General features: G+C 46.2%; 1 protein-coding gene across 3 annotated transcripts; it reads left to right on the top strand.

Annotated features, from left to right (window-relative positions):
• The first annotated feature begins 171 nt into the window (after positions 1–171).
• Positions 172–22,074, top strand: LOC138815394 (nuclear transport factor 2). 3 transcript variants are annotated; one of them, XM_070004760.1, is made up of 5 exons: positions 172–259; positions 17,780–17,907; positions 19,892–19,963; positions 20,046–20,144; positions 21,562–22,074. In XM_070004760.1, the coding sequence occupies exons 2-5, from the start codon at positions 17,809–17,811 to the stop codon at positions 21,673–21,675; spliced, it is 384 nt and encodes a 127-aa protein (XP_069860861.1). In that variant the 5' UTR covers positions 172–259; positions 17,780–17,808; the 3' UTR covers positions 21,676–22,074. The 3 variants fall into 3 exon arrangements, with proteins under 3 accessions (XP_069860861.1, XP_069860862.1, XP_069860863.1); XM_070004761.1 differs by lacking the exon at positions 172–259 and adding an exon at positions 451–511; XM_070004762.1 differs by lacking the exon at positions 172–259 and adding an exon at positions 17,546–17,616.

Here is a 22,074-nt window from a genome sequence, read left to right as displayed (position 1 = left end):
TCTCAGGGGCTAGCCCCAGCAGCCTCCCTCTCTAGCTTAACCTCTCCTCCCGCGCTGTAGGCCGTCTCTGGGCCTCCGCGCACAGCACCCTGGGATCTGTAGTTTTGTCATAGCGCACTACTGCCTGAAAGGTGGGCGGCGGGACTGCGTTTCCCGGAGTGCAGCGGGGCGGACGAGGGAAGGCAGGGGGGAAGGGACAGTCGGTCGCAGACCGCGCTGGGTTGCCGCCGCCGCTGCCGCCATCGTGCCAGCCCCTCGGGTGAGTGTTGGGGCTAGCGCGCCAGGGCGAGGGCTAGGCTGCAAGAGCTGCGCTCTGGGCCGCCGGGAGCTTCTGCTGCGACTCGCTGAGAGGCCCCTCCCCTCCCCACCCTCCTGGCGGCCCGAAGCCGCGCGGGGCCCGGGCCATGTGTCGCGCGCGGCTCCGCCTCCCGCCGGTCCTCTGAGGCAGCGGCCGGTGGGAAACGCTGAGAGCTAGAGAGACGCCTATCCCGGCCGTGCTGTGCTATGACTGGTGAGCCGGACTTTGCTGTGGCCAGGGCCTTTTTCTTCCGTCCGGACCATCCGGATGGGGTTCACAGGGCCCCGCCCCGTCTGGTCTGGCCCAACCTGCTCGAATCGCAAAAGCTCTACAAGCTGGCTAGCGAGCAGACCCCAGCCCCACGTCCTGCCACCCGCCGGCGAAGATCCGGGGATGGGCAGCGCCACCCGGTTCGCTCCAGAGCCAGCATGGGTAAGGGTGCCTGCCTGGTGCCCCTGGGTGAGGGGTTTGGATCCCCTCACCCGGTTCCCTGCCATAGTCTGCTTCTCTGCTTAACTGCCTGCTGGGAGTGCACAAACACCTACCTCTCTTTTGGTGGAATTTAGGCTGGATTATCTTGCATGGAGGACAGAATCAGGGAGTCTGGGGGTGGTTGGAGGTTCCACGTGGGACTTTTATCCTGGTCAGTCCTGGAAGACCTGGACCTGATGTGGTGAAGCGTCTCTAGGCTGGTAGGCCAGGCCTCCACCCTTCTCTATCAGTGACCAGGCCCCAGCTATGGGTAGGTTGATCGGTTCTGTTACCGGGGAAGGAAGCTAAAGAGGTGAAGTTGGATATGTGAGCCTTCAAGCCTTTTGTTAGGTTTCTCAGGCACAGCCCAATCAATCCCCACATCAAAACTTAGCAGTCAGCATTGATTGCCAGGCCGGAGAGGATGACTCTTTAAGAATGGAATGATAAGGTAGGATTTAATGCTGGGAAAATAGAATCTAGGCCCGAGTTTTTTTGAGTCCAGTACCAGGCAAGAGGCCAAAGTGGAAGGTACCTTGTGGGGTGAGGCCCATTTGGGTAGTAGGCTCAGGTTTAGGCTCTGAGGGCCTTTCTGAAGCAGGGTGGCAAAAGCTGCAGAAAGCCAAGTTTCCTCCTCAATTGACTGCTTCTCTGAAAAAGAAAGCTGAAAGCTGGTTGGGTCTCCAGAAATTGCTCTCAATGGCATTGGGTATCTGGACAGAGAGATAGTGTTAGGCAGATTTCGAAAAGACACCTCTGTTTGATGATTAAGGGACTAGTTTTCAAAGAACACCCTAAGACTTGTGGGAGAGAGAGCATCTCTTCTCAAAGCCTTGATTTAGCATCTGGAACACAGTTCTTCCATGTACTCAAGAAGCAGTTCAGTCTTAGCAGAACTAGACTCAGTAACAAGCAAGAATGCCAGATCTCTTGAGGCTGAGTCAGGGCCATAATGTGGAAAGTACTGTCCCTGGGCCTTTTTTCTTCAGTATTTCCCCACATGCTTTTTATTTTATTTTTTTGTGGATCCTGTGGCTTGAACTCTGGGCCTTGGTGATGTTCCTGAGCTTCTTTTGCTCAAGGCTAGCACTTTACCACTTGAGCCTCAGTGCCACTTATGGCTTTTTTTTTTTTTTTTTTTTGAGTAGTTTATTGGAGATAAGAGTCTCAGGGAGCGGCTGAGAAGGTGGCTCAGTGCTAGAATGCTTGCCTTGCTTGCATGCATGAGGCCCAGGGTTTGATTCCTCAGCACCACATAAAGCAGACAAAGCCAGAAGTGGTGCTGTGGCTCAAGTGGTTGAGCACTAGCCTTGAGCTGAAGAGCTGAGGGACAGTGCCCAAGCCGAGTTCAGGCCCCATGACTGACCAAAACAAGAGTCTCAGGGATTTTTCTGCCCAGGCTAGCTCCAAAACGTGATCCTCAGCTGGGCACCAGTGGCTCACACCTGTAATCTTAGCTACTCAGGAGGCTGAGATCTGAGGATCACGGCTCAAAGCCAACTCCAGCAGGAAAGTCTGTGAGACTTTATCTCCAATAAACTACTAGAAAACCAGAAGTGGCGCTGTAGCTCAAGGAGTAGAGCACTCACCTTGAGCTGAAGAGCTCCAGAGTTTAAGCTCCTGGACCAACCAAAAAAACAAACAAACAAACAAATGTGATCCTCAGATCTCAGCATCCTAAGTAGCTAGGATTATAGTCATGAGTCACCGCTGCCTGGGTCCAGATAATGTTTTTTTCTAGTCATTCTTTTTCTGTTAGTGTTGGTTTTTGGCGATAGTAGGATTTGAACTCTGCTTTACACTTGCTAGGCAGGGACTCTAAGGCATGGCTCCATCTTGTTTTGCAAGGCTTTTTTTTTTTGGGGTGGGGGGGTAGGTCCGGTCATGGAGCCTGAACTCTGGGCCTGGGTGCTGTCCCTCAGCTCTTCAGCTCAAGGCTAGCGCTCTACCATTAGAGCCACAGCGCCACTTCTGGCTTTTTTCTTTTTGCTTATGTGGTGCTGAGGAATCGAACCCAGGGCCTCAGGCATGCAAGGCAAGCGCTCTACCACTGAGCCACCTTCCTAGCCCCTTGTTTTGCAATGCTTTGAGCATGTGTGGGTGTGTGTGAATTCATTTTCTATTACTGGGACTTGAACTCAAGACCTTGTGCTCTCACTTGACTTTTTTTTTCAGTCCACTTCTTGAGCAGTACCTCCACTTGCAGCATTTTGCTGATTAATGTGTTCAGAATTTGTTTGCTCAGGCTGGCTCTAAACTTCAATTTTCAGATCTCAGCCTTCTGGATAGCTAGGATTATAGGTATGAGCCACTGCCTGGGATGCTTATTTTTTAAATAGGGTCTCACTTTTTTTGCCTTTGTGAGTACCTGGACTTCGATCTACCTGTTTTGATAGGCATGTGTACCATACCCAAGTATGGATTGAGAAAGGGATCTTGCAAACTTTTTCTGCCTATCCCACCTTGAACTATTTATTATCTTTCCATTCTTAGCTTCCCAAGTAGCTAGAGATTACAAGTGTGAGCCAGTGGTGCCCAGTTCTGGTCATTGTATTCTTGACTTGAAAGGTTTTCTGTAGTTGAAATACTCTGCCTAATCATTCATTTGTCTAATTCAAGAATAGGCAAAGGTTGCTGCTAAGGTAATCACTAAGGGCCTCCCTTCTCTTTTCTCAACTCTGTCCACATGAAAGTCAGGTTTAGGGGCTGGGAATTTGGCTTACTGGTAGAGTGCTTGCATGAAGCCCTGGGTTCAATTCCACATAAACAAAAAAGGCTGGAAGTGGTGCTGTGGCTCTAGTGGTAGAGTGCTAGCCTCGAGCAAAAGAAGCACAGGGATAGAGCCCCATTCCTGAGTTCAACCCCAGGGCTGGCAAAAAAAAAAAAAAAAGTCAGGTTTATTCAGCAGGCTCAGGAGAGATCTGGTTTGCCAGTGGAGTTAGGTGATAAGGAGAGACTACTCCAAACACCTATGGCTAACAAGGTGGAACTTTTGGGAATTAAAAGCAGTTGTTTCAAGACCTCTAGATTGCCTCACTTGGTACTTTATTCTCGGTCGTGGGGCTTGAACTCTGGGCCTTGGTGCTGTCCCTCAGCTCTTCAGCTCAAGGCTAGTGCTCTTATCACTTGAGCCACAGTGCCACTTCTTGTTTTCTGGTGGTTTATTGGAAATAAAGAGTTTCACGGACTTTCCTGCCTTGGCTGGCTTTGAACCACGATCCTCAGATCTCAGCCTCCTGAGTAGCTAGGATTATAGGCGTGAGCCACCGGGCGCCCTGCTTCACTTGGTACTTTTAGAACACAGGTTTGTATAGTATGTGGCCATGGATTCATTTGCATACTCTTAAGACTGGCTGGCTTGACCATAGAGATGCTTTCTTTCCTTTTTTCTTTTTGCAGTGCTGGAGATTGAACCTGGTGCTTTCTGTCTACAAGGCTAGTGTTCTACCACTGAGCTACATATGTGTCAGCACCTGCAGGGTCAAAAGATACAATTCTTTCTTCAAGATTATCCTAGAATAGGAGGAATTTGGGTCATTCCCATTTATTCCAATTCATTTAGAGTTCCTGAGGTTTCTTTGTATGGAGTTAGCAATTTCTAGACACCTTGATCCTAAGAAGTGCTTTACTTTTCTGGACTTGGCAGGCCCTCTAGTTCTCAGAGATAAAAGAACACGGGGCCATGTACTGGTGGCGCATGCCTGAAATCCTAGCTACTCAGGAGGCTGAGATCTGAGGATCACAGTTCAAAGCCAGCCAAGTCGTGAATCTCTTATCTCCAATAAACCACTAGAAAACCAGAAGTTGTGCTGTGGCTCAAGCGGTAGAGCGTTTGCCTTGAGCTGAAGAGCACAGGGACAGCACCCAAGCCCAGAGTTCAAGCCCCACGACAAACAACAACAAAAAGGAACCCTGGTGTTTTTGTTTTTTGGTTTTTATGGGTCTGGTCGTGGGGCCTGGATGCTGTCCCTCAGTTCTTCAGCTCAAGGCTAGCACTTAAGCCATAGTGCCACTTCCTGCTTTTTTCTTTTTGCTTATGTGGTGCTGAGGAATCGAACCCAGGGCCTCATGCATGCAAGGCAAGCGCTCTACCACTGAGCTACCTTCCTAGCCCAAACCCTGGTATTTTTTCAAATCTTTTTTTGGTCAGTGGTGGGGCTTGAACTCTGGGCTTCTATGCTGTCCCTGAGCTCTTTAGTTCAAGTCAAACAAACACTCTGCCACTTGAGCCACAGCGCCACTTCTGGTTTTCTGGTGGTTTATTGGAGTTAAGAGCCTCAAAGACTTTCCTACCTGGGTGGCTTTGAACTGTGATTCTCAGATCTCAGCCTCCTGAGTAGCTAGGATTACAGCTGTGAGCCACCAGTGCCCAGCCCCTCAAATCTTATGTGTGCTCTCTCTATCAGGTAGGACTGCCTTAGAAAGTAGAGCCTGATGTGGGTTGATTGGAATATGGCTGCACAATCAAGAAGCAGCATGTCAGGATGCCCACTTTTTTTTTCTTTTTCTTTTGTGCGTGTGTGTGCCATTTCTGGGGCTTGAACTAAGGACCTGGGCTCTGTCTCTGAGCTTTCTGCTCAGAGCTAGCGCTCTACCTCTTGAACCACAGCTCCATGCCCCACTTTTTTTTGATGGCTAATTGGAAATAAGAGTCTCAGACTTTCCTGTTTGGATTGGCTTTGATCTCAGCCTCTACTCTAGTGAGTAGCTAGGATTGCAGATGTGAGTCACTGGCCCCAGTAGGATGCTCTTTTTTTTTTTTTTTTTTTTTGGTCAGTTGTGGAGCTTGAACTCTGGGCCTGGGTGCTGTTCCTCAGCTCTTCAGCTCAAGGCGAGCACCCTACTACTTGAGCCACAGCGCCACTTCCGGCTTTTTCTGCTTATGTGGTGCTGAGGAATTGAACCCAGGGCCTCGTGCATGTGAGGCAAGCACTGTACCACTGAGCCAACTTCCCAGCCCCTGGATTTATTTTTTCTTGGCAATTGGTGCATTGAGATGGGATGAATGATTAAAGTACAGCAGTTTCAGATTTATAACTGGCAGGTACCATATTACCAAAAAACTTGAGTGTATTATTGCATACCTGTGATCCCAGTATCTTGGAGGCTGAGGCAAGATGAATGCAAGTTTGAGGCCAAGCTGGTCTATATGGCCATACCCTGTAATGAAAACAAGACAGACTTAAGGATTCCTAACTTCCTGAGGTATTAGTATGAATTCTTTACCCTTTCTTGCCTGTTATTAGGGATTTTTTTTCTCTCTTTTCTCAGTGGTCAGATTTTTCAGCAAACATTCTTTTTTTTGGGGGGGGAGGGTCAGTAGTAGACTTGAATTCTGGGCCTGGGCGCTGTCCCTCAGCTCTTCAGCTCCAAGCAAGGGCTCTACCACTTGAGCCACAGTACCACTTCCGGTTTTCTAGTGGTTCATTGGAGATAAGAGTCTCCTGGACTTTCCTGCCCAGGCTGGCTTTGAACTGCGATCCTCAGATCTCAGCCTCCTGAACAGTATGAGCCACCAGCGGCTGGCTCTTCAGCAAACATTCTTTAGTCCTGTGTTTCTGGCTCTGAGCAGAGGCGTTAGGAAGAAAATGAATTCTCTCCTGCCTCTAGTGTTGGGGGTGATGGGATATTAATGTTGATATTATGTACTAAGGGCTTAATTGAAGAGACCAGGAGCTCTTAATCCTGTGCGGAAGAGGGGACTTTTAAATTATTAGAGCATTAAAGAGCAAAGTTTTGTTTTTGTTTTTGCCAGTCCTGGGACTTGAACTCTGGGCCTGTGCGCTATCCCTGAGCTCCTTTTGTTCAATGCTAGCACTCTTACCACTTAAGTAAGCCACAGCACCACTTCCAGTTTTTTGTGATTAATTAAAGAGTCTCACAGACTTTCCTGCTTGGGCTGGCTATGAACCATGATCCTCAGAACTCATCTTCCTGAATAGCTAGGATTGTTTGTTTGTTTTGTTTTGTTTGTTTGTTTTTGCCAGTCTTGGGGCTTCAACTCAGGGCCTGGGCAATGTCCTTGAGACTCTCTGTGCTCAAGGCAAATGCTCTACAGTGTGGCCGTAGCACTACTTCTGGCCTTTTCTATTTATGTGATAATGAGGAATCAAACCCAGGCTTCATGCACGCTAGGCAAGCACTCTGCCACTAAGCCATATTCCCAGTCCATCAAGTAGCTAGGATTATAGTCATGAGCCACCAGTGCCCAGCTAAGAAGGAGGAAAGGCTTTCGATAGGCCTATCTTCCTTTCCAGTGACTGGCAGAAACCATAGAGAGATACAACTCTTGAGTTGTGGGTTCAGAAAGGTCTGAGGTCCTTTCAGTGAAACTGTTACTATCCCAAGTTTCTGTGGCTGTTCAGTCTTGCTGCTAGCTTCTTCAGCCTTGGTCTCCCAGAAGTAGCTGGATATTCCCACAGTGTCTGAAGATTTTGCCAGTATTATCTGTAGCTTTTTAGTTCTCTGTCTGGAACCTGGAAGTATATTTTCTCACCTCTGCATGTCTGCATGTGTATGTGTGTATTCAGCACTAGAGCTTAAACTCAGCAATCACTGTTCTTGTTTGGCTTTTTTGTTCATGGCTGGCACTTGTGCCATTCCCTCACTTCCCAGATTTTTTTTTTTTTTTTTTTTTTATAGTTGGGAATCCATTAAACTTGAGGCTTTCTTTTTTTCTCTTTTTTTTTTTTCTGGGTCCGGTCATGGGGCCTGAACTCTAGGTCTGGGCGCTGTCCCTCAGCTCTTCAGCTCAAGGCTAGCGCTCTACCACTTGAGCCACAGCACCACTTCTGGCTTTTTTCTTTTTGCTTATGTGGTGCTGAGGAATCGAACCCAGGGCTTCATGCATGCAAGGCAAGTGCTCTACCACTGAGCTACCTTCCCAGCCCATTTCCCAGTTTTTGTTGTTTAATTGGAGATATGAGTCTTCTAGAGCTGTGTGTCAGTGGCTCTCGCCTGTAATCCTAGCTACTCAGGAGGCTGAGATCAGAGGATTGCAGTTCAAAGCCAGTACAGGCAGGAAAATCTGTGAGACTCTTACCTCCAATAAGCCACCAGAAAACTGGAAGTGGCATTGTAGCTCAAGTGGTTGAGTGCTCGCCTTGAGCTGAAGAGCTGAGGGACAGCACCCAGGCCCAGAGTTCAAGCCCCACGACCAACCAAAAAAAAAAAGTCTTCTAGACTGGCTTTGAACCTCTTCATCCTCAGCTCTCATTCTTCTGAATAGCTAAACAGGTATCAGTAACTAATACTTAAATTTTCTCCTTTCACCAAGAGAATTATATGGTCATCTTGTGGTTGAGTGTGTATATTCTAGGACTTGAACTCTGGACCTGGGCACTGTTCCTGAGTTTTTTTGCTCAAGGCTAGTGATCTACTACTTAAGCCACAGCTCTACTTCTGGCTTTTTTTTTTTGGCAGTTAATTGGAGATAAGAGTCTCACGGCTTTCCTTAGAACAACAAAAAAAAAAAGAATGGGGACTGAGCTAGGCGCCGGTGGCTCACACCTGTAATCCTAGGTACTCCTGAGCCTAAGATCTAAAGATCATGGTTCAAAGCCAGCCTGGGCTAGAAAGTCTGTGAGACTCTTTTTTTCTTTATTGTGCTGGTCCTTAGTCTGAATTTAGTTCTTGGGCACTGTTTCTGAGCTGTTTTTTTTTTTTTTTTTGCCTTTCATGTGGCTTGAACTCAGGGGCTGAGCACTGTCCCTGAGCTTCTTTTGCACAAGGCTAGCACTCTACCACTTGAGCCACAGCGCCATTTCTGGCTTTTTCTGTTTAATGGTGCTGACAAATCGAACCCAGGGCTTTGTGCATGCTAGATAAGCACTTTACCACTAAATCACATTCCCAGCCCCTCTGAGCTGCTTTTGTTTAGGTTAGTGTTCAGCCACTTGAACTTTAGCTCCAGTAGGGCTTTTTTAAAATAGTTTATTGGAGATAAGAATCTCATGGAAATTAGGCACCGGTAGCTCACACATGTAATCCTACTACTCAGGAAGCTGAGATCTGAGGATCATGGTTCAAAGCCAGCCCAGACTGGAAAGTCTGTGAGAGGTGAGACTCTATCTCCATCCAATAAGTTAGTCAAAAAAGCCAGAAGTGGCACTATGGCTCAAGTGGTAGAGTGCTAGTTTTGAGCACAAGGAGGCTCAAGGACAGTGCCCAGGCCCTGAAGACCACACAAAAAAAGAGTGTCATAGATTTTCTTGACTGGGCTGGCTTTGAATTCTTAAATAGCTAGCATAACAGATGTAAGCCATGTGTGCCTTACTTTTTTTTTTAGAATCCAATTTAGCCAATCCTCACCTGGGTTTTTAGGACAGAGAATGGTCCTTTTAAGGCAAGGAGAATAGATCCAGAAACTCTTCTACAAAATGGACATTGAGAGTTGAACAGAAGCCAGGCACTGGTGGCTCACACCTGTAATCCTAGGGCTTTTTAAAAATAGTTTATTGGAGATAAGAATCTAAAATAGTTTATTGGAGATAAGAATCTCATGGAAATTAGGCACGGTAGCTCACGCCTGTAATCCTAGCTACTCAGGAGGCTGAGATCTGAGGATCAAGGTTCAAACTCAGCCCAGGCGGGAAAGTCCCTGAGATTCTTATCTTCAATTAACCACCAGAAAACTGGAAGTGGTGCTGTGGCTCAAATGGTAGAACACTTGCCTTGAGCTGAAGAGCTAAGGGACGGTACCCACGCCCAGAGTTCAAGCCCCATCACACACTCACACACACACGATCAATAGTGGTGAATTGAACCTTATACTAGACTTCTTGTTTTGTTATACTCACTTTTGCAGATGATAATTTGAGGATGGTGTTTGTTTGTAGTAAATTTGGGTTGGCTACCCCTTAACCAGCTTTGAGATTCTATGACTTTCTTTCATTGACTGTATGTAGCAAGAAGTACTGAATCTCTTCCTGAAGGAAGCAGTGTGGGGCTTATCCTTGGAGTGATTTCCAAGCTATATGAATGATTGTTCTGGTCAGCACCCTAGCTGTAGGACCTATAGTTCCATCTCCCTTCTTACTGTGTCAGCTCAAATGTTTCTTCCTGAGTGTAATGCTTTGCTCAGCTCTACTTGTTGGGAGAAGTGTTTTAGTAGCAGGGAAGGAGAACATAAGGATCAGAACACAACCTATGGGCCTGTTTATTGGCAGGTTTCTGACTGCCAAAAGATGTATGGCTGAGAACTTTCACTGTCCTAAGCCTTATTCTTTGTTTCTGGTGCCTACTCTATGCCAACTCCATAGTCTTCAGGCTGGAAACAGCTGTCACAAAGATAGATTAATTTTGGATTATTTCTATTTTAAAGCCTCATACTTCATCCATAGCCACTGAGTTTCACTAGGACAGAACTTGAAAGACCTGCTGCTCTTGGAAGGATGTCTATGTGGAGGCATTTCACCTGTAGCTAGCTTCAGGCTAGGTGAATGCAACTTCTACCTTATCTTTAGGTAAACTTTTAACCTGGTGACCTTATATTCAGGTATTTCCCATCCAGAGGTGCATGGAGCTTGTTGTTATCAGAAGGAAAGAAAAGGCCAGAACTCTGTCTTTCTAGCCCTGACCATCTTATATTCTGGTGCTGGCTGTATTGGTTGTCTCTTCTGTCTTGAATTCCTGCTTAACCCTTTGAAGCTTGGCTTCCTTATTTACAAAATGAAGATAACCATACCAGCTTTCAGGGTTCAAATAAGAGGACCCATGGGAATTGTTAGAACCAAGTGACATTCCGTCTCCCCTTTTTGGACTTTTAATCATTTTATTTCCCTGTTCTCAGTCACAGAATTTTAGTTTTGGCCAACTGTAGTGGTGGTAGGCCACAAGAGTGGTCACTTAGGGGCTTCATGGTCTCATTATATCTGCTAGCAAGTTTGTGCCCAAGGCTCCATATACAGATTGGAGCTGTTGAGAAAAGGGTTGGTGCCCCAGAGGGGCAAGGAAATAAGTCAGAGTAGAGACCAGAATGCAGATCTCTGAATTCAGTTTCTGGGTCAGCACAGGGCCTGTGGAGACCTAGGCAGGATGGAGGAAAAGGCCTAGGTGATGCTGGGAGTACAAAAACCTCAGGTATCAGCCCTAAGAAACAGTTGCCATTTCTGGATCAAGTCTGCTCTCCATATGCTAGATGGCTCTGGTGGCTCAGGCCTGTAATCCTAGCTACTCAGAAGGCTGAGATCTGAGGATCACAGTTTGAAGCCAGCCCAGACAGGAAAGTCCATGAGACTTGTCTCCAATAAACCACTCAGAAAAAGCTAGTAGTGGCATTGTGGCTCAAGTGGTAGAGTGCTAGCCTTGAGCACAAAGAGGCTCAGGGACAGTGGCCAAGTCCTGAGTTCAAGCCCCAGGACTAGAGAGGGAAAGAAAAGACTGCACCATGTGTGCCCTTTTTTTTTTTTTGTCGGTCATGGGGCTTGAACTCTGGGCCTGGGCGCTGTCCCTCAGCTCTTCAGCTCAAGGCGAGCGCTCTACCACTTGAGCTACAATGCCACTTCCGGTTTTCTGGTGGTTTATTGGAGATAGGAGTCTCACGGTCTCTCCTGCCCGGGCTGGCTTTAAACCTCGATCCTCAGATCTCAGCCTCCTGAGTAGCTAGGATTACAGGCGTGAGCCACCAGTGGCCGGCTGTGTGCCCTTCTTTTAAGATACTGACCTCAGAATTCACCTTGGAAATGATGATAACTCTTCACATCTGGGTCCTGCTTTAGTCCCTTAGTTGATTTCCCTCTTTTCTACAATCACAGAATCAGAGGGTCATACCACAAAGAAGAGGTGGGACTCTGTTTTTACTATTCTCCATAGCTTCTACTCAGGTGACCCAAGATCTTGGGAGTAAGAGAAAGGGTTGGGGCCAAACACCACTTACTACATACCACAGATAACATAGATGGGTGGCTAGGTCTCCATTTCTCAAGGCTGTAATCCTAGTTACTTGGAAGCTGAGACTGAGGATAAGCATTCTTTTTTTCTTTTCTTTTTCTTTTTTTTTTTTTTTTGTTGGTCCTGGGGCCTGAACTCTGGGCCTGGGCACTGTCCCTCAGCTCTTCAGTTCAAGGATAGTGCTACCACTTGAGCCACAGCACCACTTCTGGCCTTTTCTGCTTATGTGGTGTTGAGGAATCGAACTCATGGCCTCATGCATACAAGGCAAGCACTCTGCCACTGAGCCACCTTCCTAGCCCTTCCCTTTTTTTGCTCGTCCTGGGCTTGAACACTGGGCCTGGGCGCTATCCCTGAGCTTCTTTTGCTCAAGGCAAGTGCTGTGCCACTTGAGGCACAGTGCTACTTTCAGTTTTTTTTTGAGTAGCTTTTTTTTTTTTTTGGTCATGGGGCTTGAACTCTGGGCTTGGGAGCCACAGTGCCACTTCCGGGTTTCTAGTGCTTTATTGGACATAGGAGTCTCATGGACTTTTCTGCCCGGGGTGGCTTTGAACCGTGATCCACAGATCTCAACCTCCTGAGTAGCTAGGATTATAGGCGTGAGCCACGGGGCGCCCGGCTTTGAGTAGCTTTTGAAGATAAGAGTCTAATGGAGTTTCCTGCATGGACTGGCTTTGAATAGTGATCCTTAGATCTCAGCCTCCTAAGTAGCTAGGATTATAGGTGTGAGCCACTATCACCCAGTTGGATCAGCTTTCTCCCCCTTTCCCTTCCCTGCCAGTTTTGAGGCTTGAACTCAGTGCCTGGGCATTGTCCATCAGCTTCTTTTGCTTAAGGCCAGCACTAGCACTTGAACCACACCACCAGTGCTGACCTTTTCTGCTTATGTACTGATTAGGTACTGATTGAGGAATTGAACCCAGGGCTTCATGAGTGCTAGACAAGCACTCTACCACTAAGCCACATTCCCAGCCCTGGATCAGTGTTCTTATTTCTAATTAACCAGCAGAAAGCTGGATTTAGAAATGTACTTCAAATGGTAGAGTGCCAGCCTGAATGACAAAGCTAAGGAAGAGTGCCATCACCCTGAGTTCAAGCCCTAATACACACACACACACACACACACACACACCCCACACACATACCCCCCCCCCACACAATAGTTGGGTGGATGACAAAGGATTGTTTATTGTTTCCTGGCAATTCAGAAGGTGTAAGTGGTGAAATAGGATTATTAGACCACTTGAATTGAACAGAGTTGCCCAGAACTGTCTCCAGAGAAAAAGGGACAGCCTAGGCTGGGTACCCATCCATTTATGCATTTAGTCAACAAAAAGTCTTCAGTCAGACACTATAAACAGGGGTGCCTTGATCAGGGAGTAGACCATAAACAAATACATAAGTGTGAGGATGATCTCATCTGGTGATGAGTGTTGAGAAAACAACATGGGGTGAAATGAGTAACTGGACTTGGTACCTTAGACTAGGTAGTCAGGGAAGGTGTCTCTGGAAGTGACATTTGAGTTGCCATAGGTAACAAGGAGCAGATATCTAGTTAGAGTGATCTAGGTAGAAAAAAAGCAATTGTAAAACCTTCAGGTAAAAACAAGTTCAGCATGTTCTAGAAAAGGAACAGGCCAGGTTGGCTGCTGAAGAGGAAAAGGGAATAGGTAGAGATAGCAATGGTCAAGGTTGGACAGCCAGAAAGGTGCACCTTACCCAGGGTCTTGTTGACACTTTTTCAAGTACTGTGGAAAATCACTTGAAGACTGTGGGGCAGGATGCACAGTACATCAGAGGTATTTTTGTTGTCGTTGTTTTTGTTGTGTTTCTGATAAATAGATATTCTTTTGGACTTGTGTCTTAGATTGCTGCCCCCCTTCTCACTCCTCTAGCTGGTATGTTCGTGTCCTGGACCCTTAGGATTTAAGACAGATTGATTATCATTCTCACTGGTAGGGAATTCTCTTTTGGCTAGGAAGATGGCCATGGCTGGTACCTGATTTCAAAGGACCTACTGTAGCTTTGCATTCCCCATCAGCCCTCAAATATCATATGTCTGTGTGCCAGACAAGTTAGTGATAATGTCTTCTCTATCACTTTTCTGCATCTATATTCCAAGTCCCAGTAGGCCAGCATCTAACTCTCAGATTGAAAAACAGCATTGGGACTTTGAAGATTTGGGATAACTGAAATCACTGTTTATTAAAACAATGTTTAGGGATTGAAGGTGTGGCTTATGTATAGAGTGCCAGCCCAAGTGGAAAAGAAAAGTTAGTAGCTTCTTTTAGTAGACTTGAGGCTAGACACCAGTGGCTCATGCATGCCTGTAATCATAACTACTTGGGAGGCAAAGATCAGAATTGTAGTTTTGGGCCAGCTTAAGCTGGTTTGTGAGTCCTTGTCTTAGTCAGTAGTTGGATGCAGTGGTATATGCATGTCATCCTAGGCACTTGGGAGGCTGAGATTGGAAGGATTGCTGTTTCCGGCCAGCCTGCTCACCCCCCAATCTCCCACTCCCCCTAAAAAAAAAGTTCAAGGAATCTTTTCTCAACAGAAAAATGTTAGGCATCATATACATGCCTGCCATACTAGCTATGATGGGAAGTGCCTGGCAAAAAAAAGCAAGAGATCTTATCTCAAAAATAACCAGAGTTGCTGAGTGCTGGTGACTCACACTGTAATCTTAGCTACTTAGGAGGAGGCTGAGATTTGAGGATCACAGTTTGAAGCCATCTGGGATAAGAAAGTCTATGAAATACAACTCCAGTTAACCAAAAGCTGAAAGTGGTACTCTGTTCAAATGGTAGAGCACAGTACCTAGGCTGTGAGTTCAAGCTCCAGGACCAGCATATACATTAAAAAAAAGCCAAATAAGAGCATGAGGTCTGGAGTTCAACTCCTAGTTCCAGCACGCGCGCACACACACACACACACACACACACACACTCACTCACTCACTCACTCACCTATACATAGCCATCCCCATACTTCATCTCGCATACTATCCCTCACATGGTGATATTTGTCTTTGAGCTTTCGGTCTTTGTCCCTTTAACCTCCATGTCTAGCTTCCTTGCCTTTATGTTTTTGTGTCCTCACTGTTGGTTCTATTTCTTCTGTTGACATACTCTTTGCCAGGGCATTCCCTCAGGGCTGTCCAACCTAACTGGGGCTGAAGGCAGAAGATATAACTTAACTCGTTTTGGGGTGGGTTTTTTTTCCTCCTTCCATCGTTGGGCCTGAACTCTAGACCTGGGTGCTGTCCCACAGCTCTTCAGCTCAAGGCTAACACTCTACTACTTGAGCCACAGTCCCATTTGTGGCTTTTTCTGTTTATGTGGTGCTGAGGAATTGAACCCAGAGCTTCATGCAAGGCAAGCACTCTACCACTGAGCCATCTTCTCAGCTCCAACATACTCATTTTTTTTGCAACTTTTTGTTGGGTACTGCGCATGACATGGATACTGTGGAATTGGAACATAAAGGGCAGAGATCTGAGCCTGGGGAGCTGTGCACTGCTTATAAAGGAAAAGTTAGTGTTAGGGATACATCTACAGTCTAACTCTTCAGAAATGTGACCCCGGCAGCAGCTGAGATTAGATGTAAGTCTTGAGCTTTTCCCACTTATTGATATATTTCTTGGCAGAATAGCAACTGGACACACCTTGTGTTCTTATGTACAGGCGTGGCTGGATCCAAGCTCTCTCCTCTGGTTGTTTCAGACTTACACGACTTTTCCTAGTCATCTGAGCCCTTAAGCTTCTATTTTTAGTGCCACTACCTCTTAGGGAACCTAAAATAAAGCTGGCTTAGCTCTCTGTTTCTTCATTGGCTGGAGTGTTGGTTAAAGGCTGGGAGGTTGGCTGCATTCTCACTGGCTCTCTATATTGTCCCTCCTTGTTGCCTCCTCTAGCTTTGGGTGAGGTAACAGGCAATGCAGTAAGCTAGCATTTACCATATTGATTCAAGACTTAACCAGGTTACTTTAGTAAAGCTGTGCAACAATCAGCAATCTCAGTGTTTAGCAATCTCAGTGTTAGCATCTTCATTTTACAGAGAGGATTCTGAGGCCCTAAAGGGCAGTGACATCAGATCCTACCACTGCCAATGGTTCTGCTGAAATCAAACTCACTTCCTCATTGCTTTTTTTGGCATAGAGTCTGGCTTTCTTGTACTTTTGGTCAGATAGCTATAGACTAATACATGGGTCCACAGTCGTAGTGTCTACAGGAAGATGTGGTCTCCCTCCCTAGGAGGAGCCTAACAAAGCCAGAGTGGCTTCTGTCTTTACTTGGAGTTTGGCTTTTCATCCTGCATCCTGAGGATCATGATGTCTAGCTGAGAAGATCTCCCCTTAGCTCTTGGGATGAAAGCAGTGCTATGATAAGAAGAAAGAAATGACATGTTTTCCCCTTCACAGTCTCATTGATTTCTCTACACCCCTTATCTGCTCCTATGCTGGTATCATGCTCCTAGCTCTGAAGTGGGTAGAAATCTCCTTCATCAGTGAAGTACCAAAAAAAGGGCCAAGTCAAGTACACCTGGCTTCGGGGATGTCAGCTGTCCCTTTGAGAATCTTTTTTTTTTTGGGGGGGGGAGGGGAGGATCTGGTTGTTTGGCCTGAACTCTAGGCCTGGGTACTGTCCCTCAGCTCTTCAGCTCAAGGCTAGCGTTCTACCACTTGAGCCACAGCACCACTTCCAGCTTTTTTTCTTTTTTTTGCTTATGTGGTGCTGAGGAATCGAACCCAGGGCCTCAGGCATGCAAGGCAAGCACTCTACCACTGAGCCACCTTCCCAGCCCCTCAGCTGTCCCTTTGGAACTAAGGGAAACTGTTGAAATCACTTGCTTAGCCAGGCACCAGTATCTTATGCCTGTAATTCTAGCTACTCAGAGGCTGAAGCCTGAGGATCAAGATTTGAAGCCAGCCCAAGCAGACAAATAAAGAGACTTATCTCTAAACAACAAAAAGCTGGACTGGAGGTGTGGCTCCTGGAATGAAAACCCCAAGCAAGAATGCAAGGCTCTCAGTTCAAGCTCTAGTCTTGGCAAATACATACCTTCCTCTCCCCCCCCCCCAGCCACCAAAACACACACACACACACACACACACACACACACACACACACACACACACACACACACGCAAGAATGCAAGGCTCTCAGTTCAAGCTCTAGTCTTGGCAAATACATACCTTCCTCCCCCCCCCCTCCCAGCCACCAAAACACACACACACACACACACACACACACACACACACACACACAGAGAAAAACCCTGAGTATCAGAGGCCCACATCTATAATCCTATCTATTGAGGAGGCTGAGATCTGAGGATTATGGTTTGAAGCCAGCCCAAACAGGAAAGTCCATGATACTCTCTGATTCTGATTTACTTGCCCTTCCCCACCCCATGTGGGCCTGCATCTATTCCCCCCCCCCCCCCTGCACACAAAGGGAAGCTGAGAGCTGTGGCTCAAGTAGTAGAGTGCTAGTCTTGAGCACAAAAGCTCAGGGACAGCCCCAAAGCCCTGAGTTCAAGCCCCAGGATTGGCACTAAAAAAAAAAAAAAAATTAACTTGTCACAAGTGGTGTCTTGAAAAACCATCATCCCTCACTCACTGGGTCTTTCTCCATCTGCCAGCAAAGCTCTGGGACAGTATTGGGAGCTTGAATGTCACATATAGACATCAGTAATTCCTGGTCTGAAATGGGAAGAATAGAAGCAACTCTGGCCTTATTACAAGTTGTTGAGAGGATTAAATAAAATGATATGGGGATTTGGGACTGGGGAAACTATTTAGCTCCTTCAAGACCTTCCCTTCCTTCATTGGACATTGTAGGGACTACTCTGGTTTTGCTGTGTCGTGGCTCCACCCTCAACACCCATCATGTGTGCTCTACAGCCCTGGCCACCCCTGTCTCAACCAGGAGCTACTCAAAGGAAGGGCTGAGTATGGTCCTCTGGGTTCCCAACACTGGTCTGGCATGGGAGGAGTCTCCCACCCCCAGACTGATTCCTGTGCAAGCAGGCCAGGGAAGAACAGGGGCCAGTGGCTGGTTACCTCCTCTTCCCAGGATACCAACACTTCCATCACTGTCTCACTGGTCTTGCAGGTCTCAGCGAGGCTGGGTGACGCTCCAGGATGGGAGACAAGCCAATTTGGGAGCAGATTGGATCCAGCTTCATTCAACATTACTACCAGTTATTTGATAATGACAGAACCCAACTAGGCGCAATTTATGTAAGTCTCTAGTTCTAGAATCCATGTAGGACCCCAGGGAATCAATTGGGATATTGGGCCAGTGTGTCCAGTTCATGAGTTTTGAAGGTTCTTACTGGAGTGCTTGTACCTCTCAGAAGTTTCTGTGTATAGGATGAAAACTACTGATTACTGGGTTCATGCATTTCTGTCTTCCACAAGAGTGGAGATTGTGGTATCCTTTAAAGGGAGTGAGGGCTTGCTATTCATGTGGCCAGCACCTTGTCAGGGCATCTGGTCCCCAGAATGCCTGTTGCAGATTGGGTAGCAGCAGGCAGCAGCTATGGCTTATAGTACCCCTGGAAGGCAACACTGATGAGTATCTTCACTGCAAAGCTGAGCCATTTGGAAGACAGAAGTGTAAGACACTTCTTTTGGGGGCAACAGCCCCTAGATACTCATGGAAAACAGAAGAGGTTAGCCCAAGGAAGCCAGTCCTTTGAAAAACTTTTTATCTGTATACATTTAATGATACATAGTTAATGGGGCTACTACTATCAGATCTGCCCAGGATAGAGATGATTCACACATAGCCTCAGAGCCTGGTGGCCTGTGAATAGTCTGCCTCCAAAATGCCAAGGTGCACTCAGATATTTTGGGGGGTGATGGTAGTTTGAACTCAGAGCCTGGTGCTTGCTAGGCAGACACACTGCCACTTGAGCCACACCACCAACCACCACTCAAAATATTTTTGGGCAAAAGAAAGAAATCTTAGGCTGGAAATGTGGCTTAGTGGTAGAGTGCTTGCCTAGCATGCATGAAGCCCTAGGTTCATTTCCTTAGTACAGAAAAAGCCGGAAGTAGTACTGTGACTCAAGTGGTAGAGTGCTAGATTTGAGCAAAAAGAAGCTCAGAGACAGCTAGGCCCTGAGTTCAAGCCCCAGAACTGGCAAAAAAAAAAAAAAAAAAACAGGGGTTGGGGATTTAGCTCAATGGAAGAACACTTGCCTGGCGAGTGCAAGGCCCTGAGTTCGGTCTTCAGCTCTAGAAAAAACAACAACAAAAGAAATCTTACTTGGAAAATACCAAATCTAGTACAGAGACTATTTTTTATGAGTGTAGTTTTTTTTTTTTTTTCCCCTCCAGTACTAGGGAGTCAACCGAGTTTCATGCATGCTAGAAAGTGCTCAATCACTGTGCCATAGCCCTAGTTCTTCACATTCTTTCTCTCTCCCTCTCTTTTGAGATCCTCTTGCTATATTGTGTTTGGAATCTTCCTGCCTTAGCCTCCCCAGTAGCTAGGATTATGGGTCATTGTCTCATAATTAAAGCAGGCTTGACAAAGAAAAGAATTTCATCAAGGTCTTAAAAGTATGTATATTTCAAAATCCTCAGTGCATTTCCCCTTTGAAGAGGATTAGGAAACAAACAAAAATAAGTAACTTGCCTAATGTCACAGCTGAAATAACAAAGATCCTTTTAAAGAAAGCCCCTGAAGGCTGTGAAAGGAGGGGTGGTTTAAGAGTTGGGGTGCTAAGCTACTATCTTCTGATAAAAGATAAGAGTCCAAGGTTAAGCTTTAGGAGGCCTTGTCAGCTTCAATCACCCTCAAACCTCACTCCCTTGTTTGTGATTTAACTCTGAAAGGCCACAGTGGAACACACCACAACCTTGGAGGTGGTTATCTCTAATAATGCTTACTGCTGCCATGCAACAGGATGGGATGGGTTTTGTCTGAGCCTTGGCCACATGTGTCCTCCTTCCTGGGATCCATGTATATCAGAAGCCATATGACTTGAATGAAACTGGGAAATAAGCTTAATAACTGTATTTTGTTGAATAGTCTTTCAGAGTCCATGAGCCAATGGGTATAATTTTTAAACTTGCTAACTAAAGTTTGGGAGCTATAATTTGTCTGCTTATTATACAGAGAAATGGAAGTGTGGACTCTGCTCTGACCTATACCTTTTTCAGGGCTTTAGATTAGTCCTTATGCTAAGACATGGGTTTTCTGTTTGCTCTGCAGATTGATGCATCATGCCTTACATGGGAAGGACAGCAGTTCCAGGGAAAAGCTGCCATTGTGGAGAAGTTGTCTGTAAGTAAAACCAGAGCTGGAATGTGGGTAACTTCTTCCTTGCCTCTTTGGTTTCAACCACTGTCCACCCTTTTTCTTGCAGAGCCTTCCGTTCCAGAAAATCCAGCACAGTATCACCGCACAGGATCATCAGCCCACGCCAGATAGCTGTATCATCAGTATGGTTGTGGGACAGCTCAAGGTAGTAGTGCTGCTATAGTGTTAGGGTAGGGACAGGTTGAGCAGACCCTGGGTCCCTGCTTTATCTTTGAATGTGACTAGGAAAGCTGTGCTTATCAGTGGATACCCAGACAAAGTATCTGTCCAGAGCCTATAGGGCCTTGGAATTGAAAAGGACATTTCTTCAGCTGGGGTAGTAAACAATGCTACTTACCACCTGCTTTCAGATTCTTCCTACTGTTTCTCTTTAATCCAGAGGTCCCAAATAACTGGTTTGCCTCTTTTCTTACATTAGTTCCCACAGAAACAGGTGATCTTGAAGGTAGTACTGGTTCTCTGGGTTCCTTCAACTAGGCTTTGTGCTGAATTTCTGCTTTTGTTTGTTTGTTTGTTATTGTTTTTTGCTTGTCCTCAAGCTTGAACTCAAGGGTCTGGGCACTGTCCCTGAATTTTTGTGCTCAGGTCAAGTGCCTCTACCAGTTGAAGTACTGCTCTATTTCTGGCTTTTTGGTAGTTAATTGGAGATAAGAGTCTCAAGGACTTTTGAATTGCAGTCCTCAGATCTCAGTCTCCTGAGTAGCTAAGATTATAGGTGTGAGCAGATGGTGCCTGGCAATTTTCTACATTTTAGCTAGAGGTTATTTTGCCTTTTTTTTTGGTCAGTCGTGGGGCTTGAACTCTGGGCCTGGGCGCTGTCCCTCAGTTCTTTAGCTCAAGGTGAGCACTCTACCACTTGAGCCACAGCGCCACTTCCAGTTTTCGGGTGGTGTATTGGAGATGAGTCTCATGGGCTTTTCCTGCCTGGGCTGGCTTTGAACCTCGATCCTTAGATCTCAGCCTCCTGAGTAGCTAGGATTACAGGTGTGAGCCACCAGGCCCCAGCTTTGCCTTTCTTTTTCCATTACAATGTCAAATTATGCGACAGGAAAGAAATTACCAAATGTGCTGTTTTTTTTCTCCCATAGTGCTAATGATCCCCTTGTGAACTCAGTTTAGAGTAGTGTCACTTATTCAGCTAGTCAGTATTTTCACTAGTTCCTCCTGATTGGACTGTCTGGCATTATCAAACACTAAGAGTGTTTACAATTTTTTGATACTGTAAATTAAGTACTGTAGGATTCTTTCAAAATTTTGATCACTTGTGCCTAGAGACATAAACAAGTTCAGATGTAGGCAAGTCCTCTGCTCTGTTGCTATAGTTAACTAGTAAGTCACTCTGTCTTTTAAGCACGTTTGACAGTGCAAGTGGCCATCTGTTGGCTTCTCTGCTGAGCAGTGTTTGACATGCCTTTTTAACTCATATCACAAGTACCCTTTAGTTATACTGGGATCCAAGTCTAGGATAGTAGTGCCTAATCCCCAAGCCTTTACTCTGTTTTATTCCTCTGCCACTGAATTTCCTTCATTCTTTACCGAATCATTTTTTTCTCTCTCCACAGGCTGATGAAGACCCTATCATGGGGTTCCACCAGATGTTTCTATTAAAGAACATCAATGATGCTTGGGTTTGCACCAATGACATGTTCAGGCTTGCCCTGCACAACTTTGGCTGACCTCCTCCTGACCACTTACTCATGCTGTTTCCTCCTCCCTCCTTTTTCTGATACTATCACACTCCTCCAGATGCTCCAAATATCATACACAAACAAGCAGGGCCGAGGTGGGAGTAGGTGCAGTGCTCTATCCCCCCACCAAGGTGTTGTGCATGATGTTTGGATGTTAGATTAGTTGCATCTGACAGGAGAAGTTTGTGTTGTACCAGCGCATGCCTTGGAAAGACTTAAGTAATGCAAAAGGTTGTCTTTTTTTTTTTTTTTTTAATCTACTGACAAGATGCTCTAGTAACCCAAAGAAGTGAAGGAGAAAGCAGCTGCCTCACCGCCCAGATACTGATTTGTTCAGATGTTTCAAATGCCTCATGATACAATAAAACCACAAAAATTTTCTTAACA

This window comes from Dipodomys merriami, unplaced genomic scaffold (genome assembly GCF_024711535.1).
Source record: "Dipodomys merriami isolate MVZ:Mamm:240054 unplaced genomic scaffold, mDipMer1.0.p SCAF_64, whole genome shotgun sequence".
NCBI lineage: Eukaryota > Metazoa > Chordata > Mammalia > Rodentia > Heteromyidae > Dipodomys > Dipodomys merriami.
The sequence above is the reverse complement of the archived record's forward strand: the minus strand, read 5'-3'. Positions and strand labels throughout refer to the sequence as shown.

Coding starts and splice junctions, on each gene's coding strand:
- LOC138815394 (XM_070004760.1), top strand. CDS start 17,809: ATGGGAGACAAGCCAATTTGGGAGCAGATTGGATCCAGCTTCATTCAA. Junction 19,964..20,045: donor CCATTGTGGAGAAGTTGTCT/GTAAGTAAAACC, acceptor TTTTTCTTGCAG/AGCCTTCCGTTCCAGAAAAT. Junction 20,145..21,561: donor TGGTTGTGGGACAGCTCAAG/GTAGTAGTGCTG, acceptor CTCTCTCCACAG/GCTGATGAAGACCCTATCAT.